The sequence below is a fragment of the Pipistrellus kuhlii genome, unplaced genomic scaffold, assembly GCF_014108245.1.
Source record: "Pipistrellus kuhlii isolate mPipKuh1 unplaced genomic scaffold, mPipKuh1.p scaffold_m20_p_8, whole genome shotgun sequence".
Lineage (NCBI taxonomy): Eukaryota > Metazoa > Chordata > Mammalia > Chiroptera > Vespertilionidae > Pipistrellus > Pipistrellus kuhlii.
Genome location: NW_023425584.1, coordinates 70,005,733 through 70,021,395, shown reverse-complemented (window position 1 = coordinate 70,021,395; position 15,663 = coordinate 70,005,733). Strand labels below are relative to the sequence as shown.

General features: G+C 54.8%; 2 protein-coding genes across 6 annotated transcripts; both read left to right on the top strand.

Annotated features, from left to right (window-relative positions):
• The first annotated feature begins 178 nt into the window (after nucleotides 1-178).
• On the top strand, nucleotides 179-6,667 carry PCSK4 (proprotein convertase subtilisin/kexin type 4). Its single transcript, XM_045576660.1, is given in 13 exon segments — nucleotides 179-717; nucleotides 996-1,100; nucleotides 3,014-3,106; nucleotides 3,178-3,306; nucleotides 3,396-3,472; nucleotides 3,564-3,652; nucleotides 3,922-4,094; nucleotides 4,178-4,390; nucleotides 4,911-5,011; nucleotides 5,088-5,191; nucleotides 5,260-5,377; nucleotides 5,631-5,810; nucleotides 6,402-6,667. Coding segments are annotated over 13 exon segments (1,704 nt in total). The 5' UTR covers nucleotides 179-522; the 3' UTR covers nucleotides 6,529-6,667.
• Nucleotides 6,668-9,696: 3,029 nt separating this feature from the next.
• Nucleotides 9,697-14,098, top strand: CUNH19orf25 (chromosome unknown C19orf25 homolog). 5 transcript variants are annotated; one of them, XM_045576324.1, is made up of 3 exons: nucleotides 9,697-9,827; nucleotides 10,020-10,154; nucleotides 13,447-14,098. In XM_045576324.1, the coding sequence occupies exons 2-3, from the start codon at nucleotides 10,025-10,027 to the stop codon at nucleotides 13,662-13,664; spliced, it is 348 nt and encodes a 115-aa protein (XP_045432280.1). In that variant the 5' UTR covers nucleotides 9,697-9,827; nucleotides 10,020-10,024; the 3' UTR covers nucleotides 13,665-14,098. The 5 variants fall into 5 exon arrangements, with proteins under 5 accessions (XP_045432280.1, XP_036281084.1, XP_036281085.1 ...); XM_036425191.2 differs by having other exon boundaries at nucleotides 9,700-9,827; nucleotides 13,438-14,098; XM_036425192.2 differs by having other exon boundaries at nucleotides 9,719-9,840; nucleotides 10,023-10,154; nucleotides 13,438-14,098.
• Nucleotides 14,099-15,663: the final 1,565 nt, after the last annotated feature.

The window sequence follows — 15,663 nt, the reverse complement described above, 5'->3', positions numbered from 1 at the left end:
AGTGGAGCTGGGGGAGGGGCCTGAGAAAGACCAGAGTTGATTGGAGAAACGGTAAGGAATTTATTAGCAAGAACAGAGGAGGGGCGGGGCATACTATAAAGTCGGCGGGAAGGAATCTGAGGGGCGGTTTTGGGGCGGAGCTATATTGAAAAGTGAAGCTCACTGTAAATCTGGTTGGACAGGAGTGGAGGCAGGGCTGATTCTTGGGAGGGGTGTGTAGGAAGGGGTGCGACTAAGTAACAGGGCGGAGTCAGCCGTAACAATAGTGAACTCCTCTGGGTCAGAAGAACTGGGTCACTGTACAAATAGGGAGACTGGGTTCCAAAGGGTTTGAGTCTGTGTGTGTCCGCCCTCCCATTTCTGTGGGGGCTTCGTGCCTCCAAAGGGGTGACGCAAAGACCCCTGGGAGTTGAAGCCTTTCAAGCGTTGCTATGGTGCCGGGGGCGGAGCGGGCGCTGGGGCCAGGGCGGCGGTTTGGCCGGGAGGCGGGGCTTTTGGAGGCCCGCCCCCGCCCCCGCCGCCATGCGGCCCACCCGGACTGCTTTCTGGCTGCGCCTGGCCTTGCCCCTGGGCTTGGCCCTCGTTTGCCCCGCATCTGTGGGGTTGGTCTCGGCCCGGGCCCCCATCTATGTCAGCAGCTGGGCCGTGCTGGTGTCTGAGGGTTACCGGGAGGCTGAGCGCCTGGCACACAGATTCGGTTTCATAAACCTGGGACTGGTGGGTGGGACCTGGATGGACTGGAGGGGGCGGGACTGGGCAACCCAAGTCACTAGGTCCTGACAGATGACAGATGGGAAGGTGTCTCTCGGGTCCCCTAGATACAAAGAACTCCCAACCAACCCCTACTTCAGTTTCCAGGACCCTCAGAGGGCACATGGAACTCACACCAGGGCACCTGGTTGGGGGAGGATGCAAACAAGGCGCATCCTTCAGGGCATCAGGGAAGCCGGATCCTAGCTATGAGGCTGCCCCCCCCCCCCCCCCCACATTCCCAGATCTTCCCAGATGGGCAGTACTTCCACCTGCGGCACAGGGGTGTGGTCCAGCAGTCCCTGACCCCACACTGGGGCCATCGCCTGCGCCTGAAGAAAGACCCCAAGGTGAGCTTGGCCTTGAGGCTGCCCCCTCAGGGTCTTAGACACCCCCTGTTATTCTTGTGATTGTTATGAATGGCTGTGATCTTTGGCAACTCACCTGCTCCCTCTGAGTCTTGGTTTCCTTTCACCTGGCCCTCCAGTCTATACAGTGAGGACCCAGATAGGGAAGATCTGTGGAGTGCAACAGATCATGCATGTGCGTGATGCACATTCCAGGGCCTGGCACACTATCAGCATTTCTTATCAACCACCCCCCTTACCTCCTCTATTTTGACCTGAATGATTAAGATTCCCAGGTATCCCATAAAGAGGGTGGGAATTGGCCCATTGTGTGATGAAAGAAGCAGTTCCAAAGAGGAAAATGCTGCCTGAAGTCACCCAAAGAGACTGGCTGAATTGGGACCAGAACCCCGTCTCTAGATGCTCAGAGAGATGACGAGGGAAAGATATTAGATGGAGCCACAAATGGGTATGAACTGGGCTGGAGGGCTGATCCATTAGGAGACAAGAGGCCAACTGTTCAAAACTTGCCAGGAGCATTGGCAGCAAAGAGAACTAGCCAGTTGGAGATGTGGTTTGCAAGAGAGAAGCCAGGGCTTGCCGATGGATCAAGTGCATGGGACAGTTCCCAAGACTGGAGCAGAGCAAATGGGGAGATGATGGCCCTCATTGCTGAAATGGGAGCAGAGGGACATGAGTTGATTTTGGGGGAAAGGAGTGGGGAGATCAACAAGGAAGGAAGAAGAGCAAAGATCTGAGAATGAGCAGCCCAGTCAGGCAGAACAACGTGTGCAAAGGCCCTGAGTGAGGCAGCCACTGTGATAGCAGCAGAGGGAGGCTTGTGAGGGCCAGAAAGGCAGGGCCTTGTGGGCCCAGAGTGAGTGGTGGGAAGCCCTGGGAGGGTTTCAACAAAGAGTAAGGCTGCTGTGTGTTGAAAATGAGTTATAGAAGAAGAGTGGCAGGGTCTGTTAGAGCCGTGGTCGGCAAACTGTGGTTTGAGAGCCACATGTGGCTCTTTGGCCCCTTGAGTGTGGCTCTTCCACAAAATACCACGGCCTGGGCAAGTCTATTTTGAAGAAATGGTGTTAGAAGAAGTTTAAGTTTAAAAAATTTGGCTCTCAAAAGAAATGTCAATCATTGGGCTGTTGATATTTGGCTCTGATGACTAATGAGATTGCCCACCACTGTGTTAGAGGAACAGGAGGTTGTAGAGAGCAGTGGCCACAGCAGGGGGGAGATGGGCAGGTCTTGGACAGAGGGATCTAGAACAGGGATGGGGGACAGAGTTGGGACCCCAGGACTCCATGCCACCTCAGGCAGTAACCAATTATCTGTGGGCCCTGGGGATGAGTGCTCCAAGTGTCTTGGCACCCTCTGAGGGCAAAACTCCAGGCACAAAGGGACCTAGAAGAGCAGCCCGAGAAAACACAGGGTCCCAGGTCTGTCCCACATCACAAGCAGTAGACAACCCAGACACACATTCCACTCAAAACACAGCCTCACAGACAGTTGTCCCTTGTTGAACCCTGGGAAGAGGCCTATGCAGACCCTGGACACAGGCTTGGGCCCTTTGACCAAGAGTTGGCCGGAAGTGCTCAGAGGAGCAAGTCTTCGTTTGTGGAAATGGCCCTCTGAAGTGCAGGATAGCCCAGCTGGTGTGGCTTAGGGGTTGAGCATCAAACTATGAACCAGAAGGTCACAGTTCAATTCCCGGTCATCAGTACCCAGTGGGGGCCATGCAGGAGGCAGCTGATAAATGATTCTCATCATTGGTGTTTCTATCTTTCTCTACCTCTCCCTTCCTCTCTGAAATCAATAAAAATATATTTTAAAAATAGTAAAGTGCAGGATAGCTGGGAGGAGGGTGGGCTAGGCTTGTTGATCCAGCCCCCTCCCTTGCTGCATGTCCCCCTCAGGTGCAGTGGTTTGAGCAGCAGACTCTGCAGTGGCGTGTGAAGCGCTCCTTAGTGGCACCCACAGACCCCTGGTTCTCCAAGCAGTGGTACATGGTGAGCAGCTGGGCCAGGTGGTCGGGCCAGGCCAGGCCAGAGCCCTGCTAACACTAACTCACCTGGCATAGAACAACAAGATGCAGCCGGATCTAAACATCCTGCAAGTCTGGAACCAGGGGCTGTCAGGCCAGGGCATCGTGGTCTCTGTCCTGGACGATGGCATTGAGAAGGACCACCCAGACCTCTGGGCCAACTATGTGAGCCTGAGTTGAACTGGGGCAGGGCTGCCCTTGTCCCCCGGTCCCACGGCCTGCTCCAACCTCTCCCATCCCCACCTTACCCCTAGGATCCCTTGGCCAGCTATGACTTCAACGACTATGACCCAGACCCCCAACCACGATACACTATCAGTGATGAGAACCGGTGAGCCTGGCATGCTACAGGGGCCTGGGGGTGGCCCTTGTGTGAGGGCCAGGTGAGCTGTGACGGGCACTCTTCTCTGCCCTGACACCAGGCACGGGACCCGCTGTGCTGGGGAAGTGGCAGCCATAGCTAACAACAGGTTCTGTGGTACAGGCGTCGCTTACAATGCCCGAATTGGAGGTATTCCGATGCGCCAAGGAGAGGGGCTGGATGAGGTGGCACTGGGTGGCTGGTAACACCAGGGAGATTTGGCAGATCAACCAGGAGAGGAAACTTCTTGGTGCCTTTGCCTTTGTTGCTTAGACTCAGGGTGTGGAGAGCTGAGCCTGCACAGATGCCTCCACTCCCCAGGAGCGGAGAGAGGGGCTGGCTAGGGTGTTTGGAGCTGGCCTGGAGGGGTGAGGGTGCCGGCAGGGCTGTCTGCAGAGATCCGACAGCTGCCTGTGCAGGCGTGCGCATGCTGGATGGCACCATTACTGATGTCATTGAGGCCCAGTCACTGAGCCTGCAGCCGCAGCACATCCACATCTACAGTGCCAGCTGGGGCCCCGAGGACGATGGCCGAACGGTGGATGGTCCAGGCATCCTCACCCGAGAAGCTTTCAGGCGTGGCGTCACCAAGGTGAGCAGGATCTAGGGTTTGGGAGGGCCTATGCCTGCATGAAAGGCTGACATCCCTATCTCCTGTCCTGTCCCCATCTGCAGGGCCGAGGTGGGCTAGGCACGCTCTTCATCTGGGCGTCTGGCAATGGTGGCCTGAACTATGACAACTGCAACTGCGATGGCTACACCAACAGCATCCACACTCTCTCTGTGGGCAGTACCACCCAGCGGGGTCACGTGCCTTGGTACAGTGAAGCCTGCGCCTCCACCCTCACCACCACCTACAGCAGTGGCGTTGTCACCGACCCCCAAATTGTGAGTGGACCCCTTCACTATGCTCACTCTGCCTGGCCCAGCCTGGTCCCCCCACCTTTCCTCTTGTCTCCCTCCCCACCTTCCCTCCAGTCCCCATGTCTTCCCTCCTATCCTCCCAACTTCCCTCCATCCCCCCTACCTCCATCCCTGCCTTCCCTCCATTCCCTCACCTCTCCTGTTCCCCAACCTTCCTTCCTGTGTCCTCACTTCCCTCCCATGTCCCCATCTTCCCTCCTCCCCATTCTTTCCTGTCCCCTCATCTTCCCCTCTGTTCCCCTATCTTCCTTCCTCTCAGGGATTGCGCCTGCAGAGCTGGAACATAGACATGGGTCCCAGGCCCCATCCCACTGTTGCCCTTCACACACCCTGGCCTGTGTTTCTGGGGTGTGGACCCGGGCAGTGCTCAGGCCCCTTGTCTGGTGTGATGCTCTGCAGTGCCTTCTTGAGTCCCTGGTTCCATGTGAACAAGGGCTGGGTTTTCATGGGCACCAGGCCCCCCAATCCCCATCTCTGCCCCCAGGTCACCACGGACCTGCACCACCAGTGCACCGACAAGCATACAGGCACCTCAGCCTCTGCCCCACTGGCTGCAGGCATAATCGCTCTGGCTCTGGAGGCCAAGTAGGTGACAGTGGGGACCCTACTTCCACCCTCGCCCCCCAGTTGTGGCCTCAGCTTATTCCCTCATCTCCCCCAGCCCGTTCTTGACATGGAGAGACATGCAGCACTTGGTGGTTCGTGCATCCAGGCAGGCACACCTTCAGGCTGAGGACTGGAGGACCAATGGCGTGGGGCGCCAAGGTACTGCATGGCCAGGTAGGGGTGGGGACCCCATGCCCACAGAGTGAGTGACGGCCCCCTCCACACAGTGAGCCACCACTATGGCTATGGGTTGCTGGATGCTGGGCTGCTGGTAGACTTGGCTCGCACGTGGCTGCCCACACAGCCCCAGAAGAAATGCGCTATTCGAGTCCTCCACAACCCCACGTGAGCGCTCTCCTCGGTCCCAGCCACTGTGCATTACCTGTCAACTCCCCATTCCTCCCCAGCACCTGTCACATCTCCAGCCCTTTCCCACACCTGTCATTAACACCCAGGCAGACACTTGGGAAGCAGGCCCTGAGGCCTCAGTAAGTCCAAGAGGTGGGTCCCATGATCTGATCCCAGACCCTGCCTGCTGGCCGCCCCCCGCCCCCAGCAGGCCAGCAGGAGGAGCCCTGATGCCCCATGCCACCCATAGCCCCATCCTGGCGCGGATGCACGTGAAAAAGAAAGTGTCAGCCTGTGCTGGCCGTGCCAACTACATCCGCTCACTGGAGCATGTGCAGGTGAAGCTGTCACTGTCCTACAGCCGCCGGGGGGACCTGGAGATCTCGCTCACCAGCCCCATGGGCACCCGCTCCACACTTGTGGCCATCAGGTGAGGGTCGGGGGACCTGCCCTGTGGGTCCACACAGGGAGGGGCGAATGCACTTTGGAGTCAGGCGTGGCCTGCGCAGGGGTGGTCAGTTTGTGAGGGTCACTTCTGCAGGCAGCGCTTGGCATTGCAGTCAGACACTTGCTGTGGCTCAGTGGCCCCTTCATGACTGTAGTCATCAGCCTTTTACCCCACCCCCACCTGTCTGCCCCAGACCCTTCGACATCAGCAGCCAAGGCTATAACGACTGGATCTTTATGTCCACCCACTTCTGGGATGAGGACCCGCAGGGCGTGTGGACCCTGGGCTTGGAGAACAAGGGCTACTATTTCAACACGGGTGAGAGGCAGGCACAGGCTGGAAGCTCTAAGGCCTGCCTGAATTACCCCCCTGCAGGGAGGCTCCCAGTGATCTTGCATAGTAGAAATAGACATCAGTTATCATCCCACAATGGCTGCTGGGGGATGGGGCACCGTCTGAGTCTGTAGCTCCAGGGTGGGGTGGGGAGGACTGGGCAATGGGGTCCAAAATGGCAGGATCAGGCCACCAATAGTTTCTTCCCCTTATCCCGTGCTCACCGTGACCCTTGCCCAGGGACACTGTACCACTACACACTGCTGCTCTATGGGACAGCTGAGGACATGACAGTGCGGCCTCCAGGCCCCCAGGTGACCAGCCTCGCGTGTGTGCAGCGGGACACAGAGGGGCTGTGCCAGGGTGAGTGCCCAGTGAGGCATGGCCCACTTGCTGGCAGTGTGCGTGTGCGGTCCAGGATGGGTAGGTGGGCCAGGGCCGTACGCCTCAGCCTCACCTCCATGTCCATATGCCCCATGCAGAATGCCACAATCCTGCCTACATCCCGGGCCACCTCTGCCCCTTCCACGGCCCGTCACAGTACTTCAGTCACACCCAGAAGGCAATGACTGCTGGGTCTGGGTGCCCAGTCACGGTCACAACCACCCCGCATGTGTGCTTCAGCTGCCACTTCTGCTACACCTGCTGTGGCAGTCCCTTGCTCAACTGCATCACCTGCTGGCCACCATACATATTGGATGAGCATGGGGGCTCCTGCTCAGGGCCTGTCCCCCACAAAGGTCACCCAGCCCACTGGAGCAACTCACCACTGCCACAGAGGCCACAGCCCGGCTGATCATGGCCCTTTAGAACCCCTTCCTCTGTAGTATCCTCTCCATAGGCTGCCTGCTCCCCTGTGTAGCCCTCCACCCAGTGCCGGAAGCCACTCCCATCACCAACTGCTGGCTGGGCCCCAGAGACGTCCCACCTTGGCTTAGGCCTCTGGTGGGGGTACTGCCCTGCTCCCTGTGTATGTTTGGGATGGAGGTGGGGTGGGATGGAGCAGAAGCCAGGCCACAATGATGACCAACATCCCTTCTCTGCCCCAGAATCTGGGGGGAGCGGGAGGGGGAGCCAGTGACATTATTCAGAGTCTCAGGGACCATGTCTGACCTCAAAGTTTGCAATAAAGACTTAAAAGGAGGTGCCAAGTCTCTGGTCTCCTTTGGGGCACAGCCAGGCCCCCCATCCCCAGCCATGGTTGGGTGTCCCCTGGGCCCTGTTTGAAGATCACCTTCCCTGGCCATCAGCCCCTGGGGGACCCAGCAACCACAAAGAACAGAGGGTCAGTCTGGGACTCAGAGACCCCAGCTATGGGGGTGGGAATGGGTGGGGGTTCCTAGTGATACCCACGTGCTTTGAGTGCAAGCTTCTAGGAGCCAGCCCACATTCCCCCTTCCATCTGGTTGACACAACTAGCAGAAGAGGGTCTATGAGTTTCCAATAATTACACACCATTTCTTAAGGTCACCGGGAAGCTATGGGAATTATGGACTGGAGGTACATTGCTCTCATCCCCCTACGGCCTGGACTTCCCCATTTGTAAAGTGGGTCTCCCACCTCTCTGGAACAGAAAGAGAACCTTGAGGTGTGGGGGTAAGAAAAGGGGTACAGAGTAAGCTATTAAATGCCTATCCTCACACCATTGGGATGAGGACATGTCCCAATTTTCAGAACGAGGAGGGGCTTCCATGAGGAAGTGAAGAGGGGGCCTGCCCTTGACTATGGGGCTTCACTCAGGCTCCAAGGCGCAGGCCTCGCCTCTTGTAGGAGCTCAGTGGCCCTAGAAACCACCCCCTTTTGTGGCACTGGGAACCTGGGAGTTTGCTCTGCTACTGGGCTCAGATTGCCCAACTTTAAGTCTTGAAGGGAAGAAGGCTCTATTGAGGACTTTGCAGCTGCGCAGTGAGAGGCACCAATAGTGCCTTTCTCACCAAATGCAAGGATCACAAGAGGCAGTCTTCCTGCCTGGCACACAGTAAGCACCCAAAATGCACCAACTTGGGGCAGCCATTGGGCAGTTCCACAGACGTTAAACCCAGTTACTAAATGAACCAGCAATTCCGCTTGCAGGTATATAGGCAGGAAAACAAAGCAGAAGTCCACACAAAAACCTGTGTAAGCATGTTCACAGCAGGAGGGGTCACAACGGCCAAAAGATGGAAACAACCCAAGTGTCCATCAGCAGATGACCAGATAAGCACATGGTCTCTTCACACCCTGGAATATTACTCAACCCTGAATATGAGTGAAGCACTGACACTCACTACAACATGGATGGACTTTGGAACCATGATGCTCAACAGTAAGAGAAGCCAGACACCCAAAGCCACATAGTCTGTGATTCCTTTTATGTGAAACTAGAGGCCCAGTGCATGACATTCGTGCACTGGGGGAGGGGAGGGAGTCCCTCCACCCAGCCTGTGCCCTCAGTGGATGTCATAAAGGCAGGAGAGGCTCCTGTCACTGCCACTCCGCTCATGGGCTTCTGGTTGAGCAGTGCTCCCCTGTGGGAGCGTCTGTCCCCTGGTGGCTATACATGTCATAGCAACCAGTCATTCGGCCATTAGGTAGACTTGCATATTCGTCTTTTATTATATAGGATATCCAGAACAGGCAAATCCGGAGACAGGAAATGGATTAGTGGGGGGTTGAGGGGAGTGACTGCTAATAGGCTTCTTTTGGGGATGATTGATACAAATGTTCTAGAATTAGACTGTTGTCATGGTTGCATGAACACACACACACACACACACACACACACACACACATTCACAAACCACAGAATTGTATACTTTATTTTTTAATATATTTTATTGATTTTTTACAGGGAGGAAAAGAGAGGGATAGAGAATTAGAAACATCAATGAGAGAGAATCATCGATGAGCTGCCTCTTGCACATCCCCTACCAGGGATGTGCCCGCAACCAAGGTACATGCCCTTGATCAGAATCGAACCCAGGACCTTTCAGTCCACAGACCAACGCTCTACCACTGAGCCAAACCGGTTTCGGCAGAATTGTATACTTTAAACAAGTGGACTTTATTGCTATGTAATTTACATTCAATAAAGCTGTTAAAAAAAATACAAACAAAAATCGCCCTATGCTCTGAGCCTGTCTATTCTAGCCAGTCCAGCACCACCCAGAGGGTGAGGAAGAGGTTTTAGAGATCAGAGAGGGGACCTGGGCCCAGATCCAGCCGGCGAGTTGCTGGCGTATGTTCTACGTCCCTGGCCACCTTGCTGGTAATTGGCACAGCTAGCATTCACTGAACGCCTCTGTGCGCAGGGTTTCCTGTGTGGATAGGAGCTTTGTTCCCAGGAGAGCCACGCGGGTTGGGGGTTGTGTCCCCCTTTTGCAGAAAACGGCCTCACGCTTTGTTATGCAAGGAAGGAAGCCGGGATTGGACCCTACATCCACCCCTTGAGTTTCCAGTCCGGAGAAGTTGAGGTCGCGTGTTTTCTGATTTTGGTCCAGCTACAGCTCCTTTTAGATCACACCAGGTCGCTCGCGGGCGCGGCCTCTTTAAGAGGGGGCGTGACCTCATGACGAGCGGGCAGGGGGGAGGGCCGGAAGTTCGCTTCAGGACTTTGAGGGCGGGGCCACACTCCGACCGGAAGCAGAGCGGTCCGCTCTGAGCCGCTGGCAGCTCCGGTTGCGTGCCTAGGAGAGCAGAGGCAGGTGCTGTTTCAGCAGGGAAACTGAGGCAGAGGTGGAGTTGGACACTGAAGGGGCGAGGCGATCCAGGAGAGGAGGGGCGAGGCAGGACGAGTGCGTGGGGATTCACTGGACGGTTGGAACCGCCTAGGCACAGGCCGCGAGTTGGGCGCCCCGGTGACGCTCGGTTCTCTCCCTGCAGGGATGGGCTCGAAGGCCAAGAAGCGTGTCGTGCTGCCCACTCGCCCGGCGCCCCCCACGACGGAGCAGATCCTGGAGGATGTGCGGGGGGCGCCCGCCGAGGACCCAGTCTTCACCGCCCTGGCCCCCGAAGGTAGGGGGAGCCCAGGACCCGCAGGCCTGCAGGGGAGAGACCGCCCCAAGACCCCAGCAACGAGATGCGCAGTGGGTGGGTGTAGGAGGTCCGTTGAAACCGAGGAATTTATTTTCATTTTAAGAAAATATATTTCTATTGATTTCAGAGAGGAAGGGAGAGAGAGAAATATCAGTGGTGAGAGAGAACTAACGATCGGCTGCCTGCTGCACACCCCCAACTGGGGATCAAACCAGCACCCTGGGCATGTGCCTTTGACAGAATCCAGCCCAGGACTCTTCAGTCAGGCCGATGCTCTACCCACTAAGCCAACCCGGCTAGGGCAAAACCGTGAAATTTAGAGCCGAGACTGTGGCATGATCCTTACCCTCTCTGAGCCCTCTTCTCATTGTAAAGTGGGGCGTGTCTTCAGAAGGGCGCCTCAGACCCAGGTCCCCAGCCAAATCCTGCCCCACCGCCTGTTCTGGTAAGCCAGGAAGCTAGGACTGGTGTTTACGCTTTTTAATTTTGGGGGGGGAAGGGGGAAAGAGACTATCTTGTGATAAGTGTTAAGGGTATGAAGTTCAGATTTGTGTCAGTGAGGTTGTGTTGGTGCACAGCCATGCCTGTTTGTGGATCTCTGAACCTGGCTTCTTTCAGGACATAATGGCAGAGTTGAGTAGTCAGGACGACTGACTGGCTCTGCAAAGCCAAAGCTATGTATTTGTGGAAACATTGCTCAGTCCCTTGTGGAGAAGATGATAACAGGTCAGTGACTAACGGCTTCGGCCTACAGTTGTTTTTTGTGTACTGGTCCATAAAGTTTGCCTATTCATTCAACAAACCTTCATTAAGAACCTATTACGGCCCTGGCCAGTGTATCTAAGTGGTTAGAGCTTCGGCCCGTGCACCAAAGGGTCTTGGGTTCAATTCCCAGTTAAGGGCACATACCTTGGTTGCAAATTCATTCCTCAGCCCCAGTCAGGGCGCTCGCAGGAGGAAACCAATTGATGTCTCTCTCTCTCTCACATCAATGTTTCTCTCTCTCTCCTCTATCTCCCCCTCATCTCCTTTCCACTCTCTCTAAAAAAATCAAAATAAAAAATATCCTCGGACCAGCCGGGTGTGGCTCAGCAGTTGAGCATTGACCCAGGAACCAAGAGGTCACCAGTTCGAGTCCTGGTCAGGGCATATACCCGGGTTGCCGCCTCAATCCCCAGACTGGGGCATGCAAGAGGGAGCCAATCATTGATTGTCTCTCATCATTGAAGTTTCTGTCTCTCTTTTCCTCTCCCTTCCTCTCTGAAATCAATAATTATATATATTTTTTGTTGTTGTTGTTGTTGTTGTTGTTTTTGTTTGTTTGTTTTGTTTTTTGTTTTTTTTAAAGGAGCTAAATTTGTTTTTAAAAAATATCATTGAGTGAGGATTAACAAAAAAACAAAAATAAGAACTTATGTGCCAGGTTCTGTTCTAAGCTTTGGGGTGAACAGGTGAACAAAAGAGGACAGTGCCTTCCCTCAGGCCATTAGGACCAAGACAGTAAACACGTGTCTTGTGGGCAATATGAAGTGAGAAACGTTATAGGAAACATTTTTAAAAATTTAATAATAGCCGAAACCGGTTTGGCTCAGTGGATAGAGTGTCAGCCTGCAGACTGAAAGGTCCCGGGTTTGATTCTGGTCAAGGGCATGTTCCTTGTTTTCAGGCACATCCCCAGTAGGGGGTGTGCAAGAGGCAGCTGATTGATGATTCTCTCTCATCGATGTTTCTCACTCTCTATCCCTCTCTGTAAAAATCAATAAAATATATTTAAAAAAATAAAAAATAAAAATTTAATAATAGTAAAAAAATTTCAGTTCATTGTTCCATGTAGCCACATTTCAAGTGCCCACGAGGCATTTGTGGCTCTGCTATATTGGGCAGCTCCGAGGGAGGACTTTTCCATCACCAGGAATGTTCTGTTGAATGGGCAGTCCAAGGAACATAAGCCAGATTTATCTCCAGCCTGGGTCATCTGAGGTCTCTGGAGCCCCAGCTTAAGAATTATTGGCATAAAAGGAAACATCTGTAATATTTTCAACAGTAAAGGTAAATTAAAAAAAGAAAAAGAATAATGGACAGGTCTGAAGGTGGGGAAACTAAGGCACAAGCAGTGCTGGGGCTGCTCAAGGGAGAGGTGCTTCCCTTGCAGGACCGTGGGTGTTTTTTTTGTGTGTGTGTGTGTTTTTTAAATATATTCTATTGATTTTTTACAGAGAGGAAGGGAGAGGGAGAGAGAGCTAGAAACATCGATGAGAGAGAAACATCAGTCAACTGCCTCCTGCACACCCTCCACTGGGGATAAGCCCACAACCAAGTCACATGCCCTTGACCGGAATCGAACCTGGGACCCTTCAGTCCACAGGCCGACGCTCTATCCACTGAGCCAAACTGCCTAGGGAGAACCGTATTTTTTTTAATTTTATCTAGGACCACACTTAATCTTTATCTGTGCTGTCTGGCGTTTCCCACCTTATTACTAAAGCAGATGGAGAAAAATTGATTAATAAACACCAGAGTTTGCAGGGTCTGTGCTAGACATTTGGCCTGCAGCAGTGTGACAGCAGACAGCCGCCAAGCATGGCAGGTGGCATTGTTCCCATTCAAACGGGCCCAGGCAGAGCAGAGAGGACCTGGATATGTCTCTGGGTGACCCTGAAGCTCTGCTTTTTCTGCCCTGCTCCCTCAACCCCACTCCACCCCACCTCCTTCGGCTGGGCACACTGTTAGGAAGTGGAATCACCTGCACACTTGTGTCCATACCCTCCTGTCTTTGCAGCCTATTGACTGTAAGTGTCAGATTTTTCAAGATTATAGGGCCATGGGATAGTTTTTCGGGAGTAGAAGGTTGCATCTGAGGCTTTAAGAACAGGAATGAGCCGAAGCCGATTTGGCTCAGTGGTAGAGCGTTGGTCTGCGGACTAAAAGGTCCCAGGTTCGATTCCGGTCAAGGGCATGTACCTTGGTTGCAAGAGGCAACTGGTCGATGTTTCTCTCTCATCGACGTTTCTAGCTCTCTCTCCCTTTTTCTCTGTTAAAAATCAATAAAATATATTTAAAAAAAAAAAAAAAAAAAAAAAAGAACAGGAACAGGAATGAGGGCTAGCCTGCTCGACAGTTCCATTGTGGGGTCAGTGCCTTTTACAGGAGTGGTACCCACCCCAGGCAGGGCCTCTTCCGTGGCCAGAAGGGGTGGTAAATTTGCCAGAGGGGTGGTAAACGGAGGCTTCTCTCAGCCCCTCTCTGAGCATGGTCTGTGTTCTGTCCGCAGACTCCTCCTGGAAGGCTGAGAACCCTGAGGCCCAACGGGAGCAGCTCTACCAGCAGAGCCGGGCCTACGTGGCCGCCAACCAGCGGCTGAGACAAGCCGGTGATGAGCTAAGACAAAGGTGTGAGGACCTTTGGCAAGCTGGCCAGGAGCTGGAGCAGGACGTCGTCCAGGTGAAGCAGGTGGCACTGTCCGGGGCCTCGACCACCTTCTCAGGCTGACCTGACCCTTGGGCTCGCCTGAGCATGCAGTCCCTGGAGAGTGCACCCCATGGCCTCCTGTCACATCTCAGTCATGGGCTCCTGGGTCCCAGAAACAGATTCTGGGCTCTCTGATTCATGGCTAAGCCTGCCTCGGTATCCGGAGACCCCAGGGGACAGAGCCTGCCTGGTGTGCGGTCGCAGCAGGAACAGTGGTGAGGGGCACACCTGCCTCAGCAGGGCACAGGCCCGTTCCTGAGGGTCAGGACAGGCTTTGTGGATGCCACTCATCCCCAGGCTTCTCCTCTTCTGGAGCCTAATTGCCTTCAGCCTCGACTTGGTTTGGAGCCTCAGAACCTATCCTCCCTTCTCTTTTGGTAACTCTGCTTCACTGGTCACCCATTAAACGGAGCCTTGTCTCTATATGAACTGTGGGGCCCCCAGAGGGTCCAGAAAACAATGAGGTGGCTGTGGCCATGTAGAGAGATTGCTCAGTAGGGCCCAGCTCTGAGATGGGGCCACCAGTGGCATTGAGCACCTCAGTCTAAGGCATGGGCTTTCCCCTAGGGTAGCACTTGTGCGACCGGTTCATGGTCAGGGTGCAGGACTAACCTGTTGGCTGTGGGATCTATCAGATGGGGTGCTGGCCTGGGCTCCCAAAATAGGACAAGCTGGTCCGTTACTTGCTGGAGCCCTCATCCAACCACCTCCATCCTGGCCGTGGGCAATATGAAGAGAAAGGAGGTGTTCCAGGCCGTCATGGGTGTCCCCAACAAGCCCCGCAGAGGAAATCCCCACTGCCACCAGCCTTGCGGACAGTACCTCTCTCTATGAGCCACTCTTCTCCAGGTTTCCCCATGAGCTTAGGGAAGCACTTGGATACACAAGGCAAGTTCTTGACATGGGTGACCCAGCATCTCTTCTGGAAGAAGGGGGAGGGGGTTCCTGCTTAAACCTGAAAGATCCCTGAAACCCTTGGGGGCACAGGCATTCAGAACATGCTGGCCTGGCTCCAGTTAGGGCAGTGGACACTGAGGCTACACTGCCCGTCACCCCCTGGCCTACCTGCTAAGTGTCCTGCTGCCCTGGGCTGGGAGGTCACCCCTCCCTGCATGGCCCTGGCCTTCAGGTTGGGTCACCTGAGTGAGTCTAGCAGGCGTCTTCAAACTACGGCCCGCGGGCCACATGCGGCCCGCAGAGGAGTCTGATCTGGCCCGCCAGGTTTTTTGGGCAGTGGGCGCAGCCGAGGTGTTACAGTAGGAATTAGTAGTTCATATAGTCCGGCCCTCCAGCTCTCTGAGGGACCGTGATCTGGCCCCCACTTTAAAAAGTTTGAGGACCCCTGGTCTAGGGGCTCCAGAGGCTACCACCACCACCACCACCACCACCACCCCACCCTCCTACCCTGCATGCCAGGATCATGGTGAGACACTCCAGCTACCTTCTCCTATGCATCCGCCTGTCCTTAGTGCTCTTCTTGCACAAATCCCACAGCCTGATCTGCCTCTAGCACATGGACCCAGAGCGGGCAGTCTGGATGGAAAACCCACAAAGTACTCCAGCCCCACCCACCCAGTCCTCACCCACTTGAAAATAACTGTGTAGAGCAAGATTCAACAGCTCCATTTATTAAAGGTGCACATAAGACGCCTGGTTCTGTGCCTTCTTCCACCAGACGACGGCTTTAGGTTGACTGGGGTGGGAGAGGGGAAACCGGGCTATATATGTATTTACACATCTTGTAACACTGCAGGGGCCCAGGGCATAGACTGGAGGGTCACAGAGATAGATGGACCAAAACAGCTAGGCTCTGGCTGGGGCGCTATGGCCACTGGCCAGGTGACAGACCGGGGCAGAGGGAGTGAGGTAATGCTGTACCTGCAGGCATGTTATCCCCAATTCAGTATCCCGCTGGTAGTGGCTGCTCAAGGTCTTGGACTGAGGGTGCTCTGGAGGCAAACAGGGTCCCCTCAGCATTGTCAGGTGGCCGAGCAGCCCTGAGGGGATCAAGGCTTCATGG

Excerpts from the sequence above, each read along its gene's own strand:
- CUNH19orf25 (XM_036425191.2), top strand. The coding sequence starts at position 10,025 with ATGGGCTCGAAGGCCAAGAAGCGTGTCGTGCTGCCCACTCGCCCGGCG. Across the intron at positions 10,155-13,437 it reads CACCGCCCTGGCCCCCGAAG|TGTCCGCAGACTCCTCCTGG; the intron begins GTAGGGGGAGCC and ends TGGTCTGTGTTC.